The sequence below is a fragment of the Dermacentor variabilis genome, chromosome 9 (genome assembly GCF_050947875.1).
Source record: "Dermacentor variabilis isolate Ectoservices chromosome 9, ASM5094787v1, whole genome shotgun sequence".
In the NCBI taxonomy this organism is placed as follows: domain Eukaryota; kingdom Metazoa; phylum Arthropoda; class Arachnida; order Ixodida; family Ixodidae; genus Dermacentor; species Dermacentor variabilis.
The window spans coordinates 154,238,445-154,256,907 of record NC_134576.1 but is presented as its reverse complement, the minus strand read 5'-3'; the positions used below and the strand labels follow the sequence as shown (position 1 = coordinate 154,256,907).

Sequence of the window (18,463 nt, the reverse complement as noted above, 5' to 3'; positions counted from 1 at the left end):
TAATAAAACAGCAGTTGGCAACCAAGGCACACGGATCGTGTGGGGTTGTGTTACTCCGCCAGCCAATCACAGAAGCAAACAAAATCGTCGACATGCGGCCTTTTCAAAATGGCGTCGTACTTGATAGCTCCGGAACGTCTGCTCTTCTTGAGTGTTTTCAGGGACGGAAGCAATGAGGTGTGCAACAGACATGGACAAAACGTATGGAGTCTGAGCATTTCATTTTTCAAAAGTCTACCCGCCGTGGTTGCTTAGTGGCTATGGTGCTGGGCTATTAAGCACGAGGTCGAGCGATCGAATCCCGGCCACGGCGGCTGCATTTTGATGGGAACGAAATGCGAAGGCACCCGTCTACTTAGATTCAATAAAGAATTAGGCTTCCACCATTCCACTATAATAGGCGAGGGAAAACGTATAAGGTTATGCGCTAATAATTTTATTTTCGTGGTTACCGCCTTATTTGAGTAACAGGAAAAGTTTAAAGTACAAATTATTTGCAGCCTCGCGGAGGAACGGCGGCTGGTGGTTATGAGGGCATGCACGGGGCTTCACTGGACTTAAGTTGTATCCGACTATAATGTGTTTTTCTTTAATTAGCTCTGGAGGAATTATAGAGAAATATATATTTGCAGAACCATCACAGTTCTTTTGGATCACTCGTTTACTGCTCTACCAAATGAAGTGCCAAAACAGACTCGTATTGTGATTAGGGAAGTTGCGTAATGATGCATGGCCGCCAGTCCCGTACAACCGTGTAGAGTGCAGGACACTGTGGTTCTAGATGTACTGCACCCACCGCAGAAGGTTAGAGAAACACCTACATAAGCACAGCAGAGAAGTGACTACATCAGCCGGCTCGACTGATAACTGTAAAAGTGTCATTCAAAATACACAAAATTGTTCCCCACTTCCGGCAGCGTTTTCTCTACTTCCTTTTTAAACAAAAAGATGTTGATCCATAAATATTTTCATAAACAATGGTTAAATTTGTTAATTTTCACTTTTCCTTCCTGTTTGGCTGTTGCTCTTGGCTTAATTTCTCAACTCCTTGCGACTCTTGTTTCCAGTTGCCAATTTTACACAAAAATTGCTGTACAATTAGGGAAAAACCAGACAAGGTAATGGGTGACAGTCATATTGCTTATGGGTTTAACGGTTATTGCAGGGTTTGATCATGGAAGCTATTTCGCATTATTTTATTTTCCACCTTATCTAACCAATATTGCGGGCATATGGTTCCGAGGATCTGCCAGTGTCGCGTCGAGCCGTCACTCGAGGAAATAATGAAGCAAAAGGAAAAATTAAACTCAACTGGCATTTTCTCCGGCTGCAACTCGTTCCTCAAGCATACAGACCAGCTGACTACGAACCGAATCTGTTTCCTGGTCCTTGGATCAGTCTAAACAAAGAAGGTTGAACCAATGAAGCAACAGCCATACGCGTGACCATTGAATAGATGGTGACAACTGAACGCATCTCGAGTTAATCGCACGTGCACCGAATCGATGAAAAAACTGACCTTCACACCCCAGGAGATGCTGATAAATATCGTCATCCAAAAGGAGTGAAAAAGGCAGCAAAAAGTTGACCACCAAACAGCTGTCAAGTCTCAATATTGACTTGGCGGCGCTTTAGGAATGTGTGTGAGGATTGGTGGCATGGGTGGGGAGGGGGGAGAGGGGTATGCAGCTTAATTTCAGGCACCCCCCCCCCTCCCCCCGGGTATGTGCTTGTTTCAACCAATATATTTTTTTTCCACTCAAGAGTTGAACTGGAACTGCACTGTTTTCACTGAACTGGAAATATCTTAATGAAATAAAGTTCTGGTTTGACACTCTGGGCCTAGATTTCTTTTTTATGTTGAATGAGCGTTTTCGTGCTTGACAAAAAGTCAACAAAGCAGGGATAGTAAATGTGAAGAAAAAAAGAAAGAGAGAATGCGTGGAAATTTGCTGCACTGGCATTGTGCGAAAAAAATGAAGGTTGATAATCATCCTTTAGTTTGTCCAATTTTTCTACTGCTTGTTCACACTTGCCTGAATTTTAGTGTGAAGAGGCTCTTTTCAACAAACAAGAAAATTAAGATCTTATGATCATAATGCTAAATGTAATGAAACAAGTGCTGCTGTCGAAATTTTCAGCTAAAGATACACAGAAGGAGTAAAGGAACGACACTGATGCTTGGGGGTCAGACATGAATGAAGGAGACCTAAGAAACAACCGTTGTCACAGAATGAGCTGTAAAAGATATCAAACTCTAGTAAGAAATAAAATACACTGTACACTTGTTATGGCTACCTTACACTAACATTATTCCAAAGAGGCCTGCATGGCCTTATTTGAAATTAAAATCATATGTGCTGGTGCTGACTTGAATAGGGTGGCACAGAAGTTGGGCTGATGTCACAGGTGGCATGGTTGCTATATGGGCCAACAAGCTTAGCCTACTTTCAGGATAAGACTGGAAGCTCATCCAAGCTTTTTTTTTTATGCTCATGCCATGGAGACCTCATCACTGTTTCTCCCGACTGCTGCCTTTAATTTATTTCCAATTAGGCAACTTGTGACAGAATCACAAAACTCATCACCTTAACTGCCTCCCTTGCTAACATGACCTAGAAAAAGGTGGTTGCCAGCAATGCCACATCAAGCTCAGCTTGTCATAATATAGCACCAAATAATCTTAACTTTGCAAGAAAATACACGCATGATCCACAAAAGAAGTAAACTTATCTGAGTTATTACAAAATCCACAAAAACTTGTAGTCTCAAAAAAAAAAAAAATGCATGGCAGCAGTTTGCATGAACAGCAAAGAAAAACTAAGCCATATTCTGCGGATTACTCTGTTCTTACCGCTGGCTGAGACGCTTGAGGAAGGCAAAGTGGGCATTGCGGAGATCATCAACAGACTGCGCCTCTTTGTTGAGTTCGGCACGTAGCTCTGCAAGCGATGCCTGCATGACTTGACTGCCCACGTACGACTGGACCATGTGCACAAAGTGTAGCATCTCATGCCTGCACCACCGGGGAGTTTATTTCATCAAAGATCACATAACATGTGAGGAAACTGTCGTATACATTAAAGAAACTTTAATAAAACTTTAGAACTGAGATTGTACCGCTAATAGTCTGCATCAATTTCTAACCGCAATATTTAGCTGATGAGAACTTCTTGCCGGGCAAGTTGGTATTGATTCATTATACCTATATTTAAGGCGCCTGTCTCGTTGTCCTCTCTTGTGTGCTGTGTGTTGTTATTTGGCACCTTAAATTATAGGTATAATGAATATTTAGCTGATGATGGGGTATTCACTGAGGTCACTCGAGTATCGACAAACTAGCATGAAGATTGTTAGAAACATCCATAGACTGATCTAGTGCCTGCCTGTTCTACTCGTTCCAACTTTAGTAATTAAAAGCTTCAGGATATTGTCACATACTCCTCAGGGCTTTCACTAGCACACAAAGGACTACTTAGTCCCAGCACAGCATCATCTTAATATGTCAGCCTGTGCTAAAAATATTTTTTTGCAGTTTTGCCTGAAAGGCAAAGCATTGATAACGAAAGCAAATTATTAGACAACTATATGACGTAAGGTTAACAGTTTTATCAGCTGTATAAATTGCTGTAAACATTTGCTTCCTAACTAAATTAATGAGCACGTTGGCAAGCACACATAGGCAAACACAAACACATCTTACTCGTGACCGCAGACACTCACTGTCACAATGCTGGCATGATGAAAAGCAGCAGCAGTGAAGAGTGAAACACTGCTCGTGCTGCCTGTTGCTTCAATGCAAACTAAGCATATGAGAACACAGCGCATGCTCAGCCATCACCTATCTGAGGCCTCCTAGCCTTCGAATTCACCACAGATTACCTAAAAGATAGTGGCCGCACTGCCGCAGCCAGAGTAGAAGAGGAGATGCACACAAACTTGCCCCCTCCTCCTATCGTGCACACATCCCCCACACTTCTCCTTCTTGATCGCGTGAGGAGACGGCATGCATCCTCCCTTCCTTTTTCCCTTGCCACCGACACCGCGCATCAAACCACCATCCCTCTCGGCTCACCCTTGTGCCTACAGCATGCAGTCGTGATGTTATCGCACTTCGATTTGATACGGAATATCACGCCGACGGTGAAAATTCACCTGGAGTGTCCATGTAATTGCTAACACAATAAAAATCACCAGTACACTGCTTGGTAATTTGTTACGCAGGATACACACTCTTCAAGACTAGTATTTAACCCCTTCCATGCCTCGCTATTATAGTAAAATCTGACCAAAATTGACAAATTCTTTAAAGCAAAATCTTTTATGAAAGAATGTAGACAATAATTTAAGCGTTTATTAGTGGTATTTCGACCAATTCATTTCAAAAGTGAATCTCAAAAGTAGTATACAAGAAAAAGTCAGTTCCTCCCAACAGGCAAAGCATTGATAACAAATTATTAGACAGCTATACGCCTGGTCCTATATGTAGTGCCTATAGAGGCGCCACCTAGTGGGAGCTTCCACAGTACGCTCGGGAGCAGTAGCAGATGACAACCCTTTGCAGCAAGGATGGTTGAAGTTCGTGGCTGCGATTTCTTCTTTGTTCAGGTGCCAGAGTGCTTCTGCGGTGACAGCTGCAGGAAAGACGCTGATCTCTATGAGAGCGAACATGAACATGATGTTACTGGTGTTTGGGACAACCCGGTCCCCATACATGCCAGGTACATCCCGCATAAAAACGCAATGAACTCCATTTACACGAAGCGGAGCTCATGTTAACTAGCCGGTTTTGCTTAGTAATGCGATGTCTCAATCGTTTTTTTTTTTAATTCTACCGTTGCCGTAATACTGCTTCTGTACCTCAATAATAGGCACACGTCGTTAGTGCTCAAACATATCTCAAACAAATCCACATGGTGTGACGTATGCATGCGCCGTAGTGGTCTTTCTGCCGATAAATACATGTGACATTGCCGATTAAGTGTCGTCAAAGTCGCCTCAAGAAGCGTAATTGCGAATTTATTGATGGAAATGCATACATTAGTCAACTACGTCACACGGTGCATGGGTTAATAACCCCCGAATGCAGAGATCTAAATTGGCTCGAACTTGACTTCTGGCAGTCTCAAGACAGCTTCGCCGCACGCCCTAATTCATGCTCCAGTTTGCGGACGACTTGTGAACGACTTGGCTGCATCAAAGTCCACCCAAGTTTCAAGTCTGCTCTCGGGCTAGCTTGAAACTGACTTCGTGTGTTATTTCAACATGGCAGCCTCCCGAACAGACGTTGCGCGGAGGTTAGCTGCTTTCGAGTTTGCTTGCCACGCCATGGATACAGCATTTTCAGAGGCGCAGCCCTTGCCGAAAGGGTCACGTAGCCCGACCAGAACAAGGGCCGTCGCCTGCCTGCTGGATTGACTATAGGCGAAAACGGACGAACGAGCTCCCTCAGAAACTGACCGTATGACTCGTCTCGGCCTCTTGAATCCGGTTGCCGGCCCAGACGGCGCATGAACACCGTGCGGCAATAGAGAACAAATGCCGCTGAAAGACCACCATATGAACCAACCATTTCGTTTGCTTCTCTACGACCAGTTATACAAACACGCAACAAGATCTCTTAGTTAAAAATAAGCTAAAACCAAAATAACTGTGACTATAAAATTGATTTGCACTCAAATACACTGTCTCCTAAAAGTGTAGCAGCGACTTGAAAAAATAGTGAAACCTTCAACTCAAAAAGCGCGCCAAAACACTGAAACTTGAAGACTACTTAAACCCGCTAGGAACGCGCGCTTTCTGTAAGCAACACTGCCAATCGTAGCGTGGACGTAGCCAGATGGAATAAATTTACGCAAACTATACTTCAGCACTTATGCCCTGGTAGAAATTTGGAAAGATTCATACTTTTTTGCTTACAATGTGGCTTATGCTAATAAATTTATTAACCTCTATTAACCTCGAACACAGACCAGCAACCTGCTTTTGCATTGAAGCACAGTCTTGACTTGACGAAGCAAGTCAGCTTGAGCATTTATGAAACGCGAAAGCCGACTTGGACGTTTTGAAGTCCGCCTCTTGCTTCGGCTCGACTTCATCAAGTCAAGTCCAAGCCCAATCCAAGTTAGATTTCAGCATTTGGGGGTAAGAGCATGAGTTAGTGCTGTACCGCCGATGCAATTCTGCTGCATACGCTGACAAACTGCCATTCCTGGTGCAGTTTTCGCAATTTTATATTCCCTGAAGGAGCTGCTTGGAAACGTACAAAGCTAAAGTCTGACCAACTTTTCAGCAGTTTGTTCTCTTTTTTTTTTCTCGAATATTAATTTAGGGAGATGCCATTTGATATAATTTAAGACAGAGCAGCATCAGCCAAAGTAGATGGGCGCTGGGTGCAAGGTCAGGTTTTGTCTTCCATGATGTAAGCATAATAGGAAAGAATTCAGTTGAATACAAAATTCACATGCAGAAAGGGACCACATTGTGAAACAAACAAATCACTAGGCATGGTAAGTGTGCTCGGTAAATGGAACAGAAATAGCATATGCAGCGACTATTCGCGATTCTCGCCCTGAACTATTTTCTTAACACATTTCTCAAGAAACCACAATATCTAAGATGTCCTCGGGCAAAAAGAACGACGCTGTTAAAGAAGCGCTTGCCTGTTATCATTCCCATAAGACACAGCATGATTTAGGCATTTAACAAATGAGGCAAGGTGAATAACCTCGAACCTAAAAAAAATCAACAGCAGCTCTGCATGAAGCAACAAGCAACAGTTGAACATGCTCAAAGCCATGCATAAAACAGATGCAAAAACATGAAGTGCATGACAGCTGGTGCGAGAATTTACCGGGCCACATAAAACCAACCAATTTCAGTTCTTCCAAGCTTCTGAGATGCTTTAACATACAACACGATGAACTCATGCAGTCGTGCTACCAAGCTAGCGCAACATGGTAAGGAAGCTGCAAATGGTAGAAGCAGCAAGCAGCATTCAGAACTTTCGTGAAATGCCTTTAAACCGCGTGTTGCACTGATGATGAACAAAAGAAAGCACGAGAACAGTAAATTTACAGGCAGACGGCAGTGATCCATTGCTACCGCTGTTCTTGCTGATGAGGCTTTGAGGGGAATGATTAGAACTGTACAACCGGCATGTTTTTGCCGATATTTGAGCACACCACCGTGCAACAATTCTTCAACATTCCTTGAAGCTTTGGCCACCACAAACGTGCAAAGGGTTTTGCTCATTTAGCTCTGAAAACGTGAATAAGACAGAGAAGCATGATCAACGATGCAGAAAACTACGGTGCGCGGCTGCCTCCTTTCCCAAGTGCAGTTTGCAAGGCCGCCACCAGTGGCACGTCTACCGGCACACACTACGCCTATACTGTGGCGTTGTGGATCTCTGGGTCAATGTGGCTGATCTCTAAGTCAATGTTTTGGGTGTTTAAAGGAATGGTGCAGTGTGTCTCTACCAGCCACAAAACCATGTAGTGTGATGTCAAGGAGCTCCATATATACACAGTTTGTGTTTATTAAAATCAGTTCATGCCCAACTCGCAGCTTGGTCTGATTTAATGCTAGCATGCTCTGCACGAGTGCACCCCTTTGTTTGCCGGACAGCACATATGCCACAGTCACCGGCGATACAACTGGTGACCTTAGTACATCTTTGGATACCGGCCATGCAATCGTCTCCTTTCAAGGGGGTAAAAGATTGGGCATGCTGCCAAATACTGGCTAATGTGCCCAGCCAACATGCTTCACTCCTTCAACTCACTCAGGAGTGCATAAAGGAACAGCGAAGTTCAGTACAGGCACCTACTCAACAAATGGCTGAAGTTCACTCAGGAGTGCGTAACTGAGCAGACAAGCTGGCACCTTCACAACAAATGCCTGAAGTGCCCAGCCCTAATGCATTGTCTTTAATCACAGCTGATGGGCATCTATCCTAGCCGTCATGCTCTACTACCTCAGATATGGTACTGCGTTCGCTCCCAAACCTTGTGGAAAAGCACTTAGGTGAGCCCCAAGGCTCAAATTCTGCTGTTTCCGAGTCAGTTAAGGCTCCAGCAGTGAACACAAGTTCATCCATACGTCCTGCACCCCCTCATCCCAAACATAGCCGAAAGCGACCAGCTCATTTTAAATAGCCCCTCACCAGGCCACATAGAACATTTCAGTCATACGCTGGAAGTTGTTACATGCCCTCTAGAAAGCTTTCTGCTGCAAGAATTTTTCAAAGTGGTTCATTAATAGTCGAGATAGAAATATTCCAGTGCCGTGAACCCATGATTTCAGGAGGCAAATGTCACAGCCAACATAACACTCACTCCACTTGCCCCATCTAGCCTCAGCAGGTGAAATACCTTCCTTGCATTCTCCCATACAGGAGCTCAAAGATCACGTGATTCACGAGTTTTAGTTTCCGCTTTCTGTTTTTTCTTTTCTCCCTTTTTTTTGCTGCAGGGTGTGGAGATTGATTTGCACAAGGCTCACCCTATGAGTGATGGTCAGGAAAGGGCAGAACGCTTCTCCACTCTGCAACACACAAGGACGCTACAGCAGGGTTTATCAACTCTCCGACGCAGCACAGAGAAGGTTCCAGAGTGAGATTGCCAAAAAACACAGGTTTAATCACCTAAGATACAGCCCAGTGTGACAGTGATGGCGCTTATGGGCAAAGGCTCACTGCAAGACCGATTGAGTATGTGCACCCACTGCGCTAAGGCTACCACCAAGCGCATGAATGAGAAGTCGTGGGAGCAAAGGCCCCATATAACCATCTTGTTGCGGGCCTGTGAGCGTCTGCCACGGCGATGAAGCACTCAGCGGAAGAGAGCTCAGGTGGAGAGGGCGCCCAGGGACTTCCACTCAGGAGGCCAATTAGGGCGCGTCCCAGTGACACTCGCGCAGTGACTAAACCCCAAGAGGGAGAAGCATGCTTTGCGTGGGAAATTAACTCAGGCGCACTAAGCGTGTCAGCCATATTGCCGTTATGGTGGCGGCACCCGAAGATCGAGCTAAGCACAATGTGCGAGCTGGGGGAACAAGGTGCAGGAAGGCACCTCGGACCCCACAATGGCACACTTCCACTGACGGCGCCATGTGCAAGCTGTTGAGTTTGTCTTGTCATTTCTCAAATTTTTCATCACCACTGGGGCGCACAACTGGCCCAAAATTATGCACCTCCATAGAATGCTGCGGCCCGTCCGCGGGAGCCCAGGAGAAAAAGCGTGCCGTGCACAGCCGGCAGGCGAGGGGAACAGCAGGCGAGGAAAATCGAGGAGGAAAGCGCCGTGAGAAGGAGAGTGTCGCTACTTTCAAATTATCAAGGGGCTTTATTTCGTGGAGACAAGAAAAAGGAGAGGGCACGGAACCGAGTTCATCGGACCATGCCGCAGGCATCTAGTAGATGAGGCATTGCTCTATGATACTCTACACAGTCTCGTGCCCACGACTCTACGCCACCTGGTTGAGTCACTCGCGCAGTGACTCAACCCCAAGAGGGAGAAGCATGCTTTGCATGGGAAATTAACTCAGGCGCCATATTGCCGTTATGGTGGCGGCACCCGAAGATCGAGCTAAGCACAATGTGCGAGCTGGGGGAACAAGGTGCAGGAAGGCACCTCGGACCCCACAATGGCACACTTCCGCTGACGGTGTCATGCGCAAGCTGTTGAGTTTGTCTTGTTTCGCGCAGCACACAATTTTGTGTGCTTTGCATGCGAACACCTGACTAGCGGTATAAGTCAGTGCTACACAAACTCTGAGACAGACACAAGCGGACCACAGGGCATGATCTAGCGGTAAAGTCAATGCTACACGAATACTGAGGCAGACACAAGCAAATCACAGAGTATGATCGGGCACTGGAACACAGTAAAAAATGACTTAGTTTCGTTGTCTATGTGTGCAATTGAGTGATGTGGCAACAAACAGATTAAACGGAAGTACATCTCTCCTGTTACAGTACGAAGCAAAACAAAAACACACAGACATTAGGTTTGTGTGTTTTATTATTTTTCTAAACTTTAATTTGTCTATTGAAGCAACAGATTAAACAAATAACAGATACTGACTTTAGTAATTCTAGAAGCGACATGTCACTATGAGCGACATCGCAGCATATACATGTAAGTAGGCACATTTACGCATATAAATCACCTCTCTGGATGGGAGCGCGGGGCCCGTGAGGAGAAGGGCAAACAGCATTTGGTTTGAAATTTCAGCTCCTTCCGTGGTGTGTAGTGATGTAATACTTAGCAGGCACAAACGTTAGCGTGCATTGTATGCACTGCACTTCAAAATGGCCAGGCCTGGTGAGGGGCCTTTTAAGGACTACATACCCTAATACAGTCGACTCTCGTTGCAATGGACCCTGATAATCCTACAAAATATGTCCGTTTCATCCGAAGTCCGTAATATACGAAACGCCTCACTTCTGAAACTTTCGTTGTGATGTCTCACAACCTTTTTGCAAAGAGTGACTCACAAACGTCTAAAGTAAAAAACAAACAAAAAAAGGTTGCAGTTTCACCCAAAAGGTGAAGCACCGATTGCGATAGCAAATTAAGCAAGCGTGGCAGCAGCAGTGAGCGAATTCACCTTCGTGCTGTCCCTCACTTCAATGTGAACTAAACGTCAAAAGCAGAGTGCATACGAAGCTACCGGCACTGGGTGCGCTTTGTCCACATCGCAGATCGCTTTCAAGATACGACGGCCGCGCCATATACAGCAGCCGTCGGAGTAGAACTCCTCTCTCTCTCTCCCCTACGCCTCCCCCCCCTCCGCAGCAGATTTACGCCCCGCCTTCCTCCCTCACGTGCGCGATGTTGAGTTGTGATCGTTGCCTGACCCTCGCAAGTCAGTTGTCAGCCCGTGTCGACACAGCAAAAGTATGTTTTATACACCCGATTTTGTGAAAAAAATTGTCGCTAATTTTGTCCGCCGTAGCCAATAGTACGTTGTACTGTGGCCCATTAAAATTGAGCTCTGTTGTATTAATAAAATAGGTCAAACAAACTAAGGCTGAAGTATGGTATGTTATATCCAAAAGTTTGTTGTACGTGGGTCCGTCGTAATGAGCATAGACTGTATACATATATGCTATTCCTTGCATATATTTCGTTATTTTTGCAATACTCTACAATATTTTTCTCCATATTACAGTGTGCGAGGGAGCACCATGTCATGTAACATGAATACTATATTGCTTGTTAAATTCTACTTAACTGGGTCATACGCGTGCTCATTGCATTACATAAGTTGCAGCCTGAATTCTGTTCAGAGCATTGTACAGTCTGAAACCATCCTACTATATTAATAAAGAATGAATACGTTCCTGCAGGCATACCTGTGATAACCATTGTATAAGGTTGCTATATTATATTGCACGAATTTCTACAAAAGTCTTAATGGTCGTGCATCAAATCGTTACTTTGCACGAAAGCATTCCAATGTATTGTTACTAGTTGATCTTACACATGTGTTATTGCATGCCAAAACTGTTCAGTGTCTTTGTAATGTACAACGTTCACGTTTACAGGGCAAAAGTGGTCTGTATAACTAGGTCGTGTACTTTTGTGTTACATACATAGGAGTCCTACGTCTCTCCTGGGGGAGGTGATGTGTCACGGATCTTTGGGTCAATGTGGTTGATCTCTCAGCAAATGTTTTGAGCATTTAATGGATGGATGGATGTTATGAGTGTCCTCTTTGAAATGGGGTGGTGGGTTGCTTAAAAAAAAAAAAAAAAAAATGCTAGGATAAATACCCATAATTAAATTTTCTGACCTCCTATTGTGAACTTTTTTTCTGTATGTCTCTGTTTTTTTTTGTCGTTTCCCTACTTTTCTTCCACCAATCTTCTGATCGCCTCTAACTAATCGCTATTGCAGACATGTTTACTTTCCCCCTGCTGTCGCTGAACCCAGGGGCTTCAGGGAGGCCACTGGTGCCTAAATCGACCGCTGGGCAGATGTATTCACATTCTAATAAAACATGCTCCATCGTTTTTCTAGCTTTGCCACAGCCAAGCATATGCTTCTTCTTCCTTCTTATATCTTGCTTTATAGGTGCGTGTTCTAAGGCATTCTGATCTTGCTTCAAAAAGCAATGAGCTTCCCTTTAAGTTATCATAAATTGTTTCTTTCCTGATTTCGTTTTTTCCTCTTAAGTGGTTACTCATGGCAGGTTTCTTTTCCATTGCCACCACCCGGGAGGTTATTGCAGTCTCTCTGACTTTCCACTTGACATTCTTTTTTGCTGTGTTGCTCACCCTACAGGCAGCATACTTGCTGGTAAGTTTCCTAGTTCCTTTCCTCCACTGTGAATCAATGTTTTTCCTGTACAGATACGTCAACACTCTCCTAGCCCATTTACTTTCTTCCATATTTCCCAGTCATTCTTCATAATAAATTTTACTGCTAGCTTCCCTCACTTCAAAACTTGCCCAGCCCACATCACCCTGCACAACTTTCAAAGCCACACAAAGGGATGTGCCACAAGCAATACTAGAACAGATGCACTAAGCAAAGTATCTCATCATGGGGCAGAAAATTTGTCTGGAGTATAGAATTCGCCTCAAAGCTCCTTTTATGTCAGTATACCCTGTTCATATGGCTTTAAGAAAATACCAACCTCCTTAAAACTTTGCCTTCAGCATTTCTCAAATTTTTCATCACCACTGGGGCGCACAACTGGCCCAAAATTATGCACCTCCATAGAATGCTGTGGCCCGTCCGCGGGAGCCCAGGAGAAAAAGCATGGCGTGCACAGCTGACAGGCGAGGAGAACAGCAGGCGAGGAAAATCGAGGAGGAAAGCGCCGTTAGAAGGAGAGTGTCGCTACTTTCAAATTATCAAGAGGCTTTATTTCGTGGAGACAAGAAAAGGGAGAGGGCACGGAACCGAGTTCACCGGACCATGCGGCAGGCATCTAGTAGATGAGGCATTGCTTTTTGATACTCTACACAGTTTCGTGCCCATGACTCTACGCCACCTGGTTTCGGCCCGGTACCCTGAAGAGCTCACTGAGCTTCAAGTTTTGCCGTTGTTCACTATTAACAGTGACATTGTTCATAATTTGACTAGTATATCCTCCAATTATCTCTTTTAAAATATTTGTGTGGTATCTATAATGATCCACTGAATTATTTTATGGTTTTCTTACATTTTATTTTTCAAGCATTAGATATTGTATGGCATTATATATTGTATAACCTGTAACATTCAAACTTGTGCAATTCTATGTTCCTACTTGTATTTTCTTTCCTTATTTATGTTTTTGCTAAATATTGTATACCTGCCAAAACTTTTTCATTTTTATCACTCTCGACTGTTAACTCCACCCCGCTAAAATCCCTATATGGGATTGCAACAAACAAACAAACAAACAAACAAATAAATAAATAAATAAATAATCATGCAGGTGAAAAATGCTTGGCTCTAGTGATTGGCGACATTCTATTACTGTGTTTGGAAGGTGTTCCGGTGAACCTTTAAAATGGAGTCGTTAAGCAGTCCACCTAGAAAGCAAAGAAGCTCTGACAGGTGAAAGTTCCCACATAACTTAATACTACAGATCACAGCAGGTCCTGTGCTCAACATGTCATTATGGATTTCACTCATCATAGCATTTTGGTTTTGGGGACCAGTCTTGTGCAAATTATCACAAGTGAATGTTGTACTCGAGCTGCTATAAAATGCCAGTATGGTGTGTAATGACATCAAATTATGCAATCAGGAGCCACAGTTGTTCAAAACAAATAGCCAGGGCTGTGTCACGAGTTGTGGGGAGTATGCTCTGTGTGCAGCTAGGGCTGAAGCCAAGATCCGGATCTAGCCATACACAGTCGCACCATTAGTACTCCCCAACCCGTAGCGCATGTAATCGCAGCTAAGCCGGGTTCGAACAAATAAGGCAACCAGTGGTGTGAACTCTAACAACATTTATTGCTACAAGCAATAAGGGACACTGGCAGAGGAAAGTCCACTCTGTAATAAGTAATAAATAGGCTTGCCTCGTTCCCTGGGATAGTCAGGCAAATGAGGGCACTCATGGGTTGCGGTAGGCATATCAATCCGGCAGGTTAGAGGTCGGGTGCCCGAGAGCGAGGGTCTCACGCGGTGGCATACGTGCTTTCATACCTTATTACCTCTTGGGAGGGGAATTTCCTCCTCACCTGTCGGATACCTTTCCTTTACGTGTGAGCCGGGGGGGAGGGGGAGGGAAGGGTATGCACGTCACAAGAGTGAAGGAGAATGGGATGACGTGAGTACACGGGAGGAAATGGGCATGTGTGCTCCCCACAGAGTCTAGGAATGCGGTCATACAGTGAAATCTCGGTATAACGAACTTCAGGGGACTGCAGCAAATTGTTCGTTATTCTGAAAGGTTGTTAGAGTGAAAGCCCCAAAATTACCCATTCCACCCATCAACCCATCAGTTGTCACTGTATGAGCTATCCACGAAAACGTTGCTGTTGGCTCTTGTTCCATGCTGTTGTTACTTTCCCAAAGCACCATATAGTAAGAGTGGTGTGTGCACAAGAGACACTGATGCCGAAAAAACCACCGACAAAGAGGAAGTTCCATGTTGCCTCTAAAGTGTAATGTTTGTTTGTTTCTTTTTCACATTTCTTCCCATGAACAATGCAACTGTCTCAACTATTCCAAAGTGCAAGCGCATGTAAACAACACTGTTCAGAAAGTACAACCGTGTGGCATCTCTACGAGCATGGAGGTTACATTTATCTGTGTGTAGCTGGTTAGGCCACAGAAAGAAGCATAAAATAATGAAGAGGTGTGCCCAGAAATAACAGGAAAAGGAGGAAGATATGTGCATCCGTTGCTAGGCGACATTTGTTTGGATAAAGCACGTGCTCACAATACCTTATGCATTGTCTCCTCCGCAATAAAGAAACAACACTAAAGTTCCCACCCGCATTTTTCTCCTCCAGCACTGTGTCAGGTTTTCTAAACCCACGTGCCGCCGCATCTACTTTCTGCACCTTGAAGTCTGCTAGACCACTGTTACGGCTGCTCTGAAGGATACATGGAAATCTAAGAATCCCCAGATTTTGAAATAAATATTAATTCGCAGTACTGAGGTGATGTTAACAGGAGACAGAAATTGAATAAGATTGTTATTCTGAAAAGTTCAGCATTCTGAAGTTCATAGTACTGAAATATTTTTATATTTAAAATATAAGCCGGCAGAAGGAGATTTCTGAAAAGTTGGTTTATCTGAAAAGTTCATCAATGTGGTGTTTGCAGTAACGAGGTTTCGCTGTGCACGAATACATCAGCACACAAAAAAAGTAATCGAAGGAAACTTACTTAGAGAAGCACTAAACGATGGGACAAGGAAAGACAACATAAGGGTGCAGGGTAACGAGTTTTTATTTGAAGGAGCATATATACTGAAAACTGTATGTTAGTCTGTACCGTAGTGTTGTCTTTCCTTGTCCTGTCATTCAGTGCTCCTCCGAATATGTTTCAAAAGGTACCAACATGCCCAATTTTAAACCCTTCATAGAAGGAGAGTGCAGAGACAGATCATCTTGATATGAATCATGTGACCCATCACAAAGAAAAATATGTGACAACCACTTGCACAGTTGCACCTCTTGCCTGCAGGCTGTAACGCAGGTTTTTCATAGAAGAATCAACATTTCGACAAGGTGGTACTGGTTGAACATCTTGAAGGAGCAGCACAAGACAACAAAGACAGAAGGCAGAAAACACAGAGGAAAGCACTGACTTCATAAAATTCAGCGCCGACCACTTCAGCACAAAACTTTTCCTTTGCATTCTGCTGTCTTCATTTGGGTACTTTCCTTTGATTTTATCACAGCTGGCACTCTCTCTCAAGGATTTGTGCAATGCTGCACTAGTGCTCACTGTTTTACCAGAGGTCTATTCGCTACAAGCCAGTAGAGGTGATGCTGGCTATTGATCTTAGTGCCTCTCACATGCATGAAACCTCACCATTTCAAATGCTTAATAAAAAAGAAAAAGAAAGCAAGAATCAATGGTAAGGCAAGTGAAAGGAAACCAGATCTTCCGTCACTTACCTCATCAGCTGAAGTTGCCTCAATTCCAGTGATGAGTCTGGCTTCCTGGGGAGTGCTAAGGAAGTATACAACAATGTGCTCTTTACTTCAATGTAAGGTCATCAACGCCACCAACTAGCAAGTTGACAGGAACGTTGCTACGGCTGAGGTGCAGGCTCAGCAAAGCACTGTCACATGGCCTTGCGTACAAAGAGCCAGCAGCAGCCATTTGTCACGAATGGACAGAGTGCAAGCTACTAAAGGTGAAACACAGGCTAGCTGATTATTCATTTTAAAACAGGATATACAGGATATACAGTAGACTTGCTGTTAAAGAGCACTTCACCAGGCTCCATAGCAAATTTTGGTTGTACAGTCGAGCCTATTTATAAAAAAAACTTGATAGTACCACAAAAAGTGGTCGTCATATCAGTAGTTCATTATATATGGACTCGCGCTTAAAAATGTTCAATTGTTAATGGCACTGAAGCTGGCATCAGCAGTTACAATTCAGAAACAGTTTGGTCTGAAAACCAGATTTTCAGTGCCATTTTTGGTCCGGGTGCATTGCCGCACCTGGCTGCAAATTTCCGCTAGAAATGTCTATCTAAAGAACGAAATGCGGTGTTATAAAGCTCTTTCAAAATGGTGCCCAGTTCAGATCGCCTGTCTTGGCATTACGACTGTGTGTCAGTCACACAGGGGTTGTAAAGTTATGTTACCTATCTTGCTTTAGGCGAAAAAAATGCGATGTTCGAAAGGTACAATGCCATTGCGAACTATTATCAGCAATCGGCAATGCGTAAACGAAGCTTTGCCAAACCGCAATCGCCTGATAATGGATCTCCTGATAGTAACCAGTGACCCTTTACAGGGTTGCATGGAGGCGGCTCGTGGTGCGGTGCTCTCACAAACTCAGGCAGTGTGAATATCGACACTAACGATAGCAACGCTTGAGCAGCCATTGTTCCCATAGTGGAAGTACATGGATGGTTGTTCCAAATTGTTGAAATAGGAGCGCCAATGCAGATCCTGCACCATGCCGTATGCCTTGCTTTGAAAGCAAGTGATCTTCTTTGTGGCTTCTAAAATCCATGCGTGGTAGATGCTCGCTCATCTCGAAGGCCGTATCATTATCACGGTTTGGTTGTGCCTCTGTGCTTTGCTATTTTGCATGTGCCCTCTCTTTACCATGACCGGGTTCGAAGCGTTCATTGTAACAGTACAGTGATTTAAAAAACATTTCCTTATACCTGAAAGAAGTTTCAATAGGCAGGGTCGAAAATGCACTGAAATGCAGTCATTATAACCTATAGATGGTTATACCTGGGATAGTTATAAGTGGGTTCAACTATACACTGGAAATTGTAAGGCACCATCAAGGCAGCACATTACTGAATTAATTTTTCTAATATGTTCATTACTGGAAGAAAGAGAAAAAACTGAACTGCCCTGCTGCCATGCTGCCAGGAGGCGAACGTCGCTGTCAACAGAGACACTCTGCCCCTTTGCCTCAACTAGCATCTGCAAGCGGTATTCTTTCCGTCTTCTCCTACACTGGAGCTGAGAATCCACGTCACATTCACGTGATGAGCCCACACTCCATTTTTTTTTCTCTCTACTTTCTTGCTGCGCCACTTTCTGTGCCCCTTCCTGTGCCACTTTCTCATCTTTTCTTACAGATCGCACTTTGGGGCGGTGCGTTAGTCTGCACTGCATTTAGGATCGGCCCACTTTCCGCATTACTTTCATTGTAGCAGCTAACCCTACGTAGAAACTATGCGACATTGTACAGTTAAATCTTGACATAATGAACTTAATATAACAAAATTATCGATATAATGAAGTATCTAACTTTTCATAACCTCTTGTCCACAGAACACTATGTATTTAGAAACTCAATATAACAAAGTGTGTTTGTATGCAATTTCAATATAACGAAATTTCACTGCCGCCGCAAAGGAATGCCAAGACAATAGATGGAATCTTTCGCGGATGCAGACAGTCAAATGATTGAATTACAAGCGGCTGCTTACAGCCGCACCTCTCAAATCATACGCCGTGCTACAACAGCGACCGCCGAAGTGGAGCAGCATCACATTCTGTATGAAGTCCAAGTGCGATGAGATCCTATCGTGCCCAGCACACTGTGTGCTTTAGGTGTGAGTGTAATGGTGAAGTTCAACGGCAGTGCCTCCTGTATCTTTAATTGGCGGATTGGGAGCAGCTCCACCGCTAGATCCACTACACAGAGCAGTGCTCTCTATTCCACAAAAGTTGACGGAGTCGAGACGAAGTCACTTGGTGTCAGCCCACCCACAGCCAACATACCGCTGTGGTGTGCACACTCGTGAACGCAAATTGCAGTCTATTGGAAGAAATGAGTGGTGCTTCGCATAA

General features: G+C 44.1%; 1 protein-coding gene across 4 annotated transcripts in view; it reads right to left on the bottom strand.

The window, feature by feature from the left end:
* Grip163 (gamma-tubulin complex component 6) overlaps positions 1 to 18,463 on the bottom strand; it is a 525,896-nt gene that overhangs the window by 27,521 nt on the left and 479,912 nt on the right. For all 4 annotated transcript variants that reach the window (XM_075670058.1, XM_075670059.1, XM_075670060.1 and 1 more), the window contains 2 exons: positions 16,085 to 16,139; positions 2,855 to 3,016 (listed from right to left, as the gene is read on the bottom strand). In XM_075670058.1, coding sequence (XP_075526173.1) covers positions 2,855 to 3,016; positions 16,085 to 16,139 — 217 coding nt within the window. The remainder of the gene's footprint in view (positions 1 to 2,854; positions 3,017 to 16,084; positions 16,140 to 18,463) is intronic.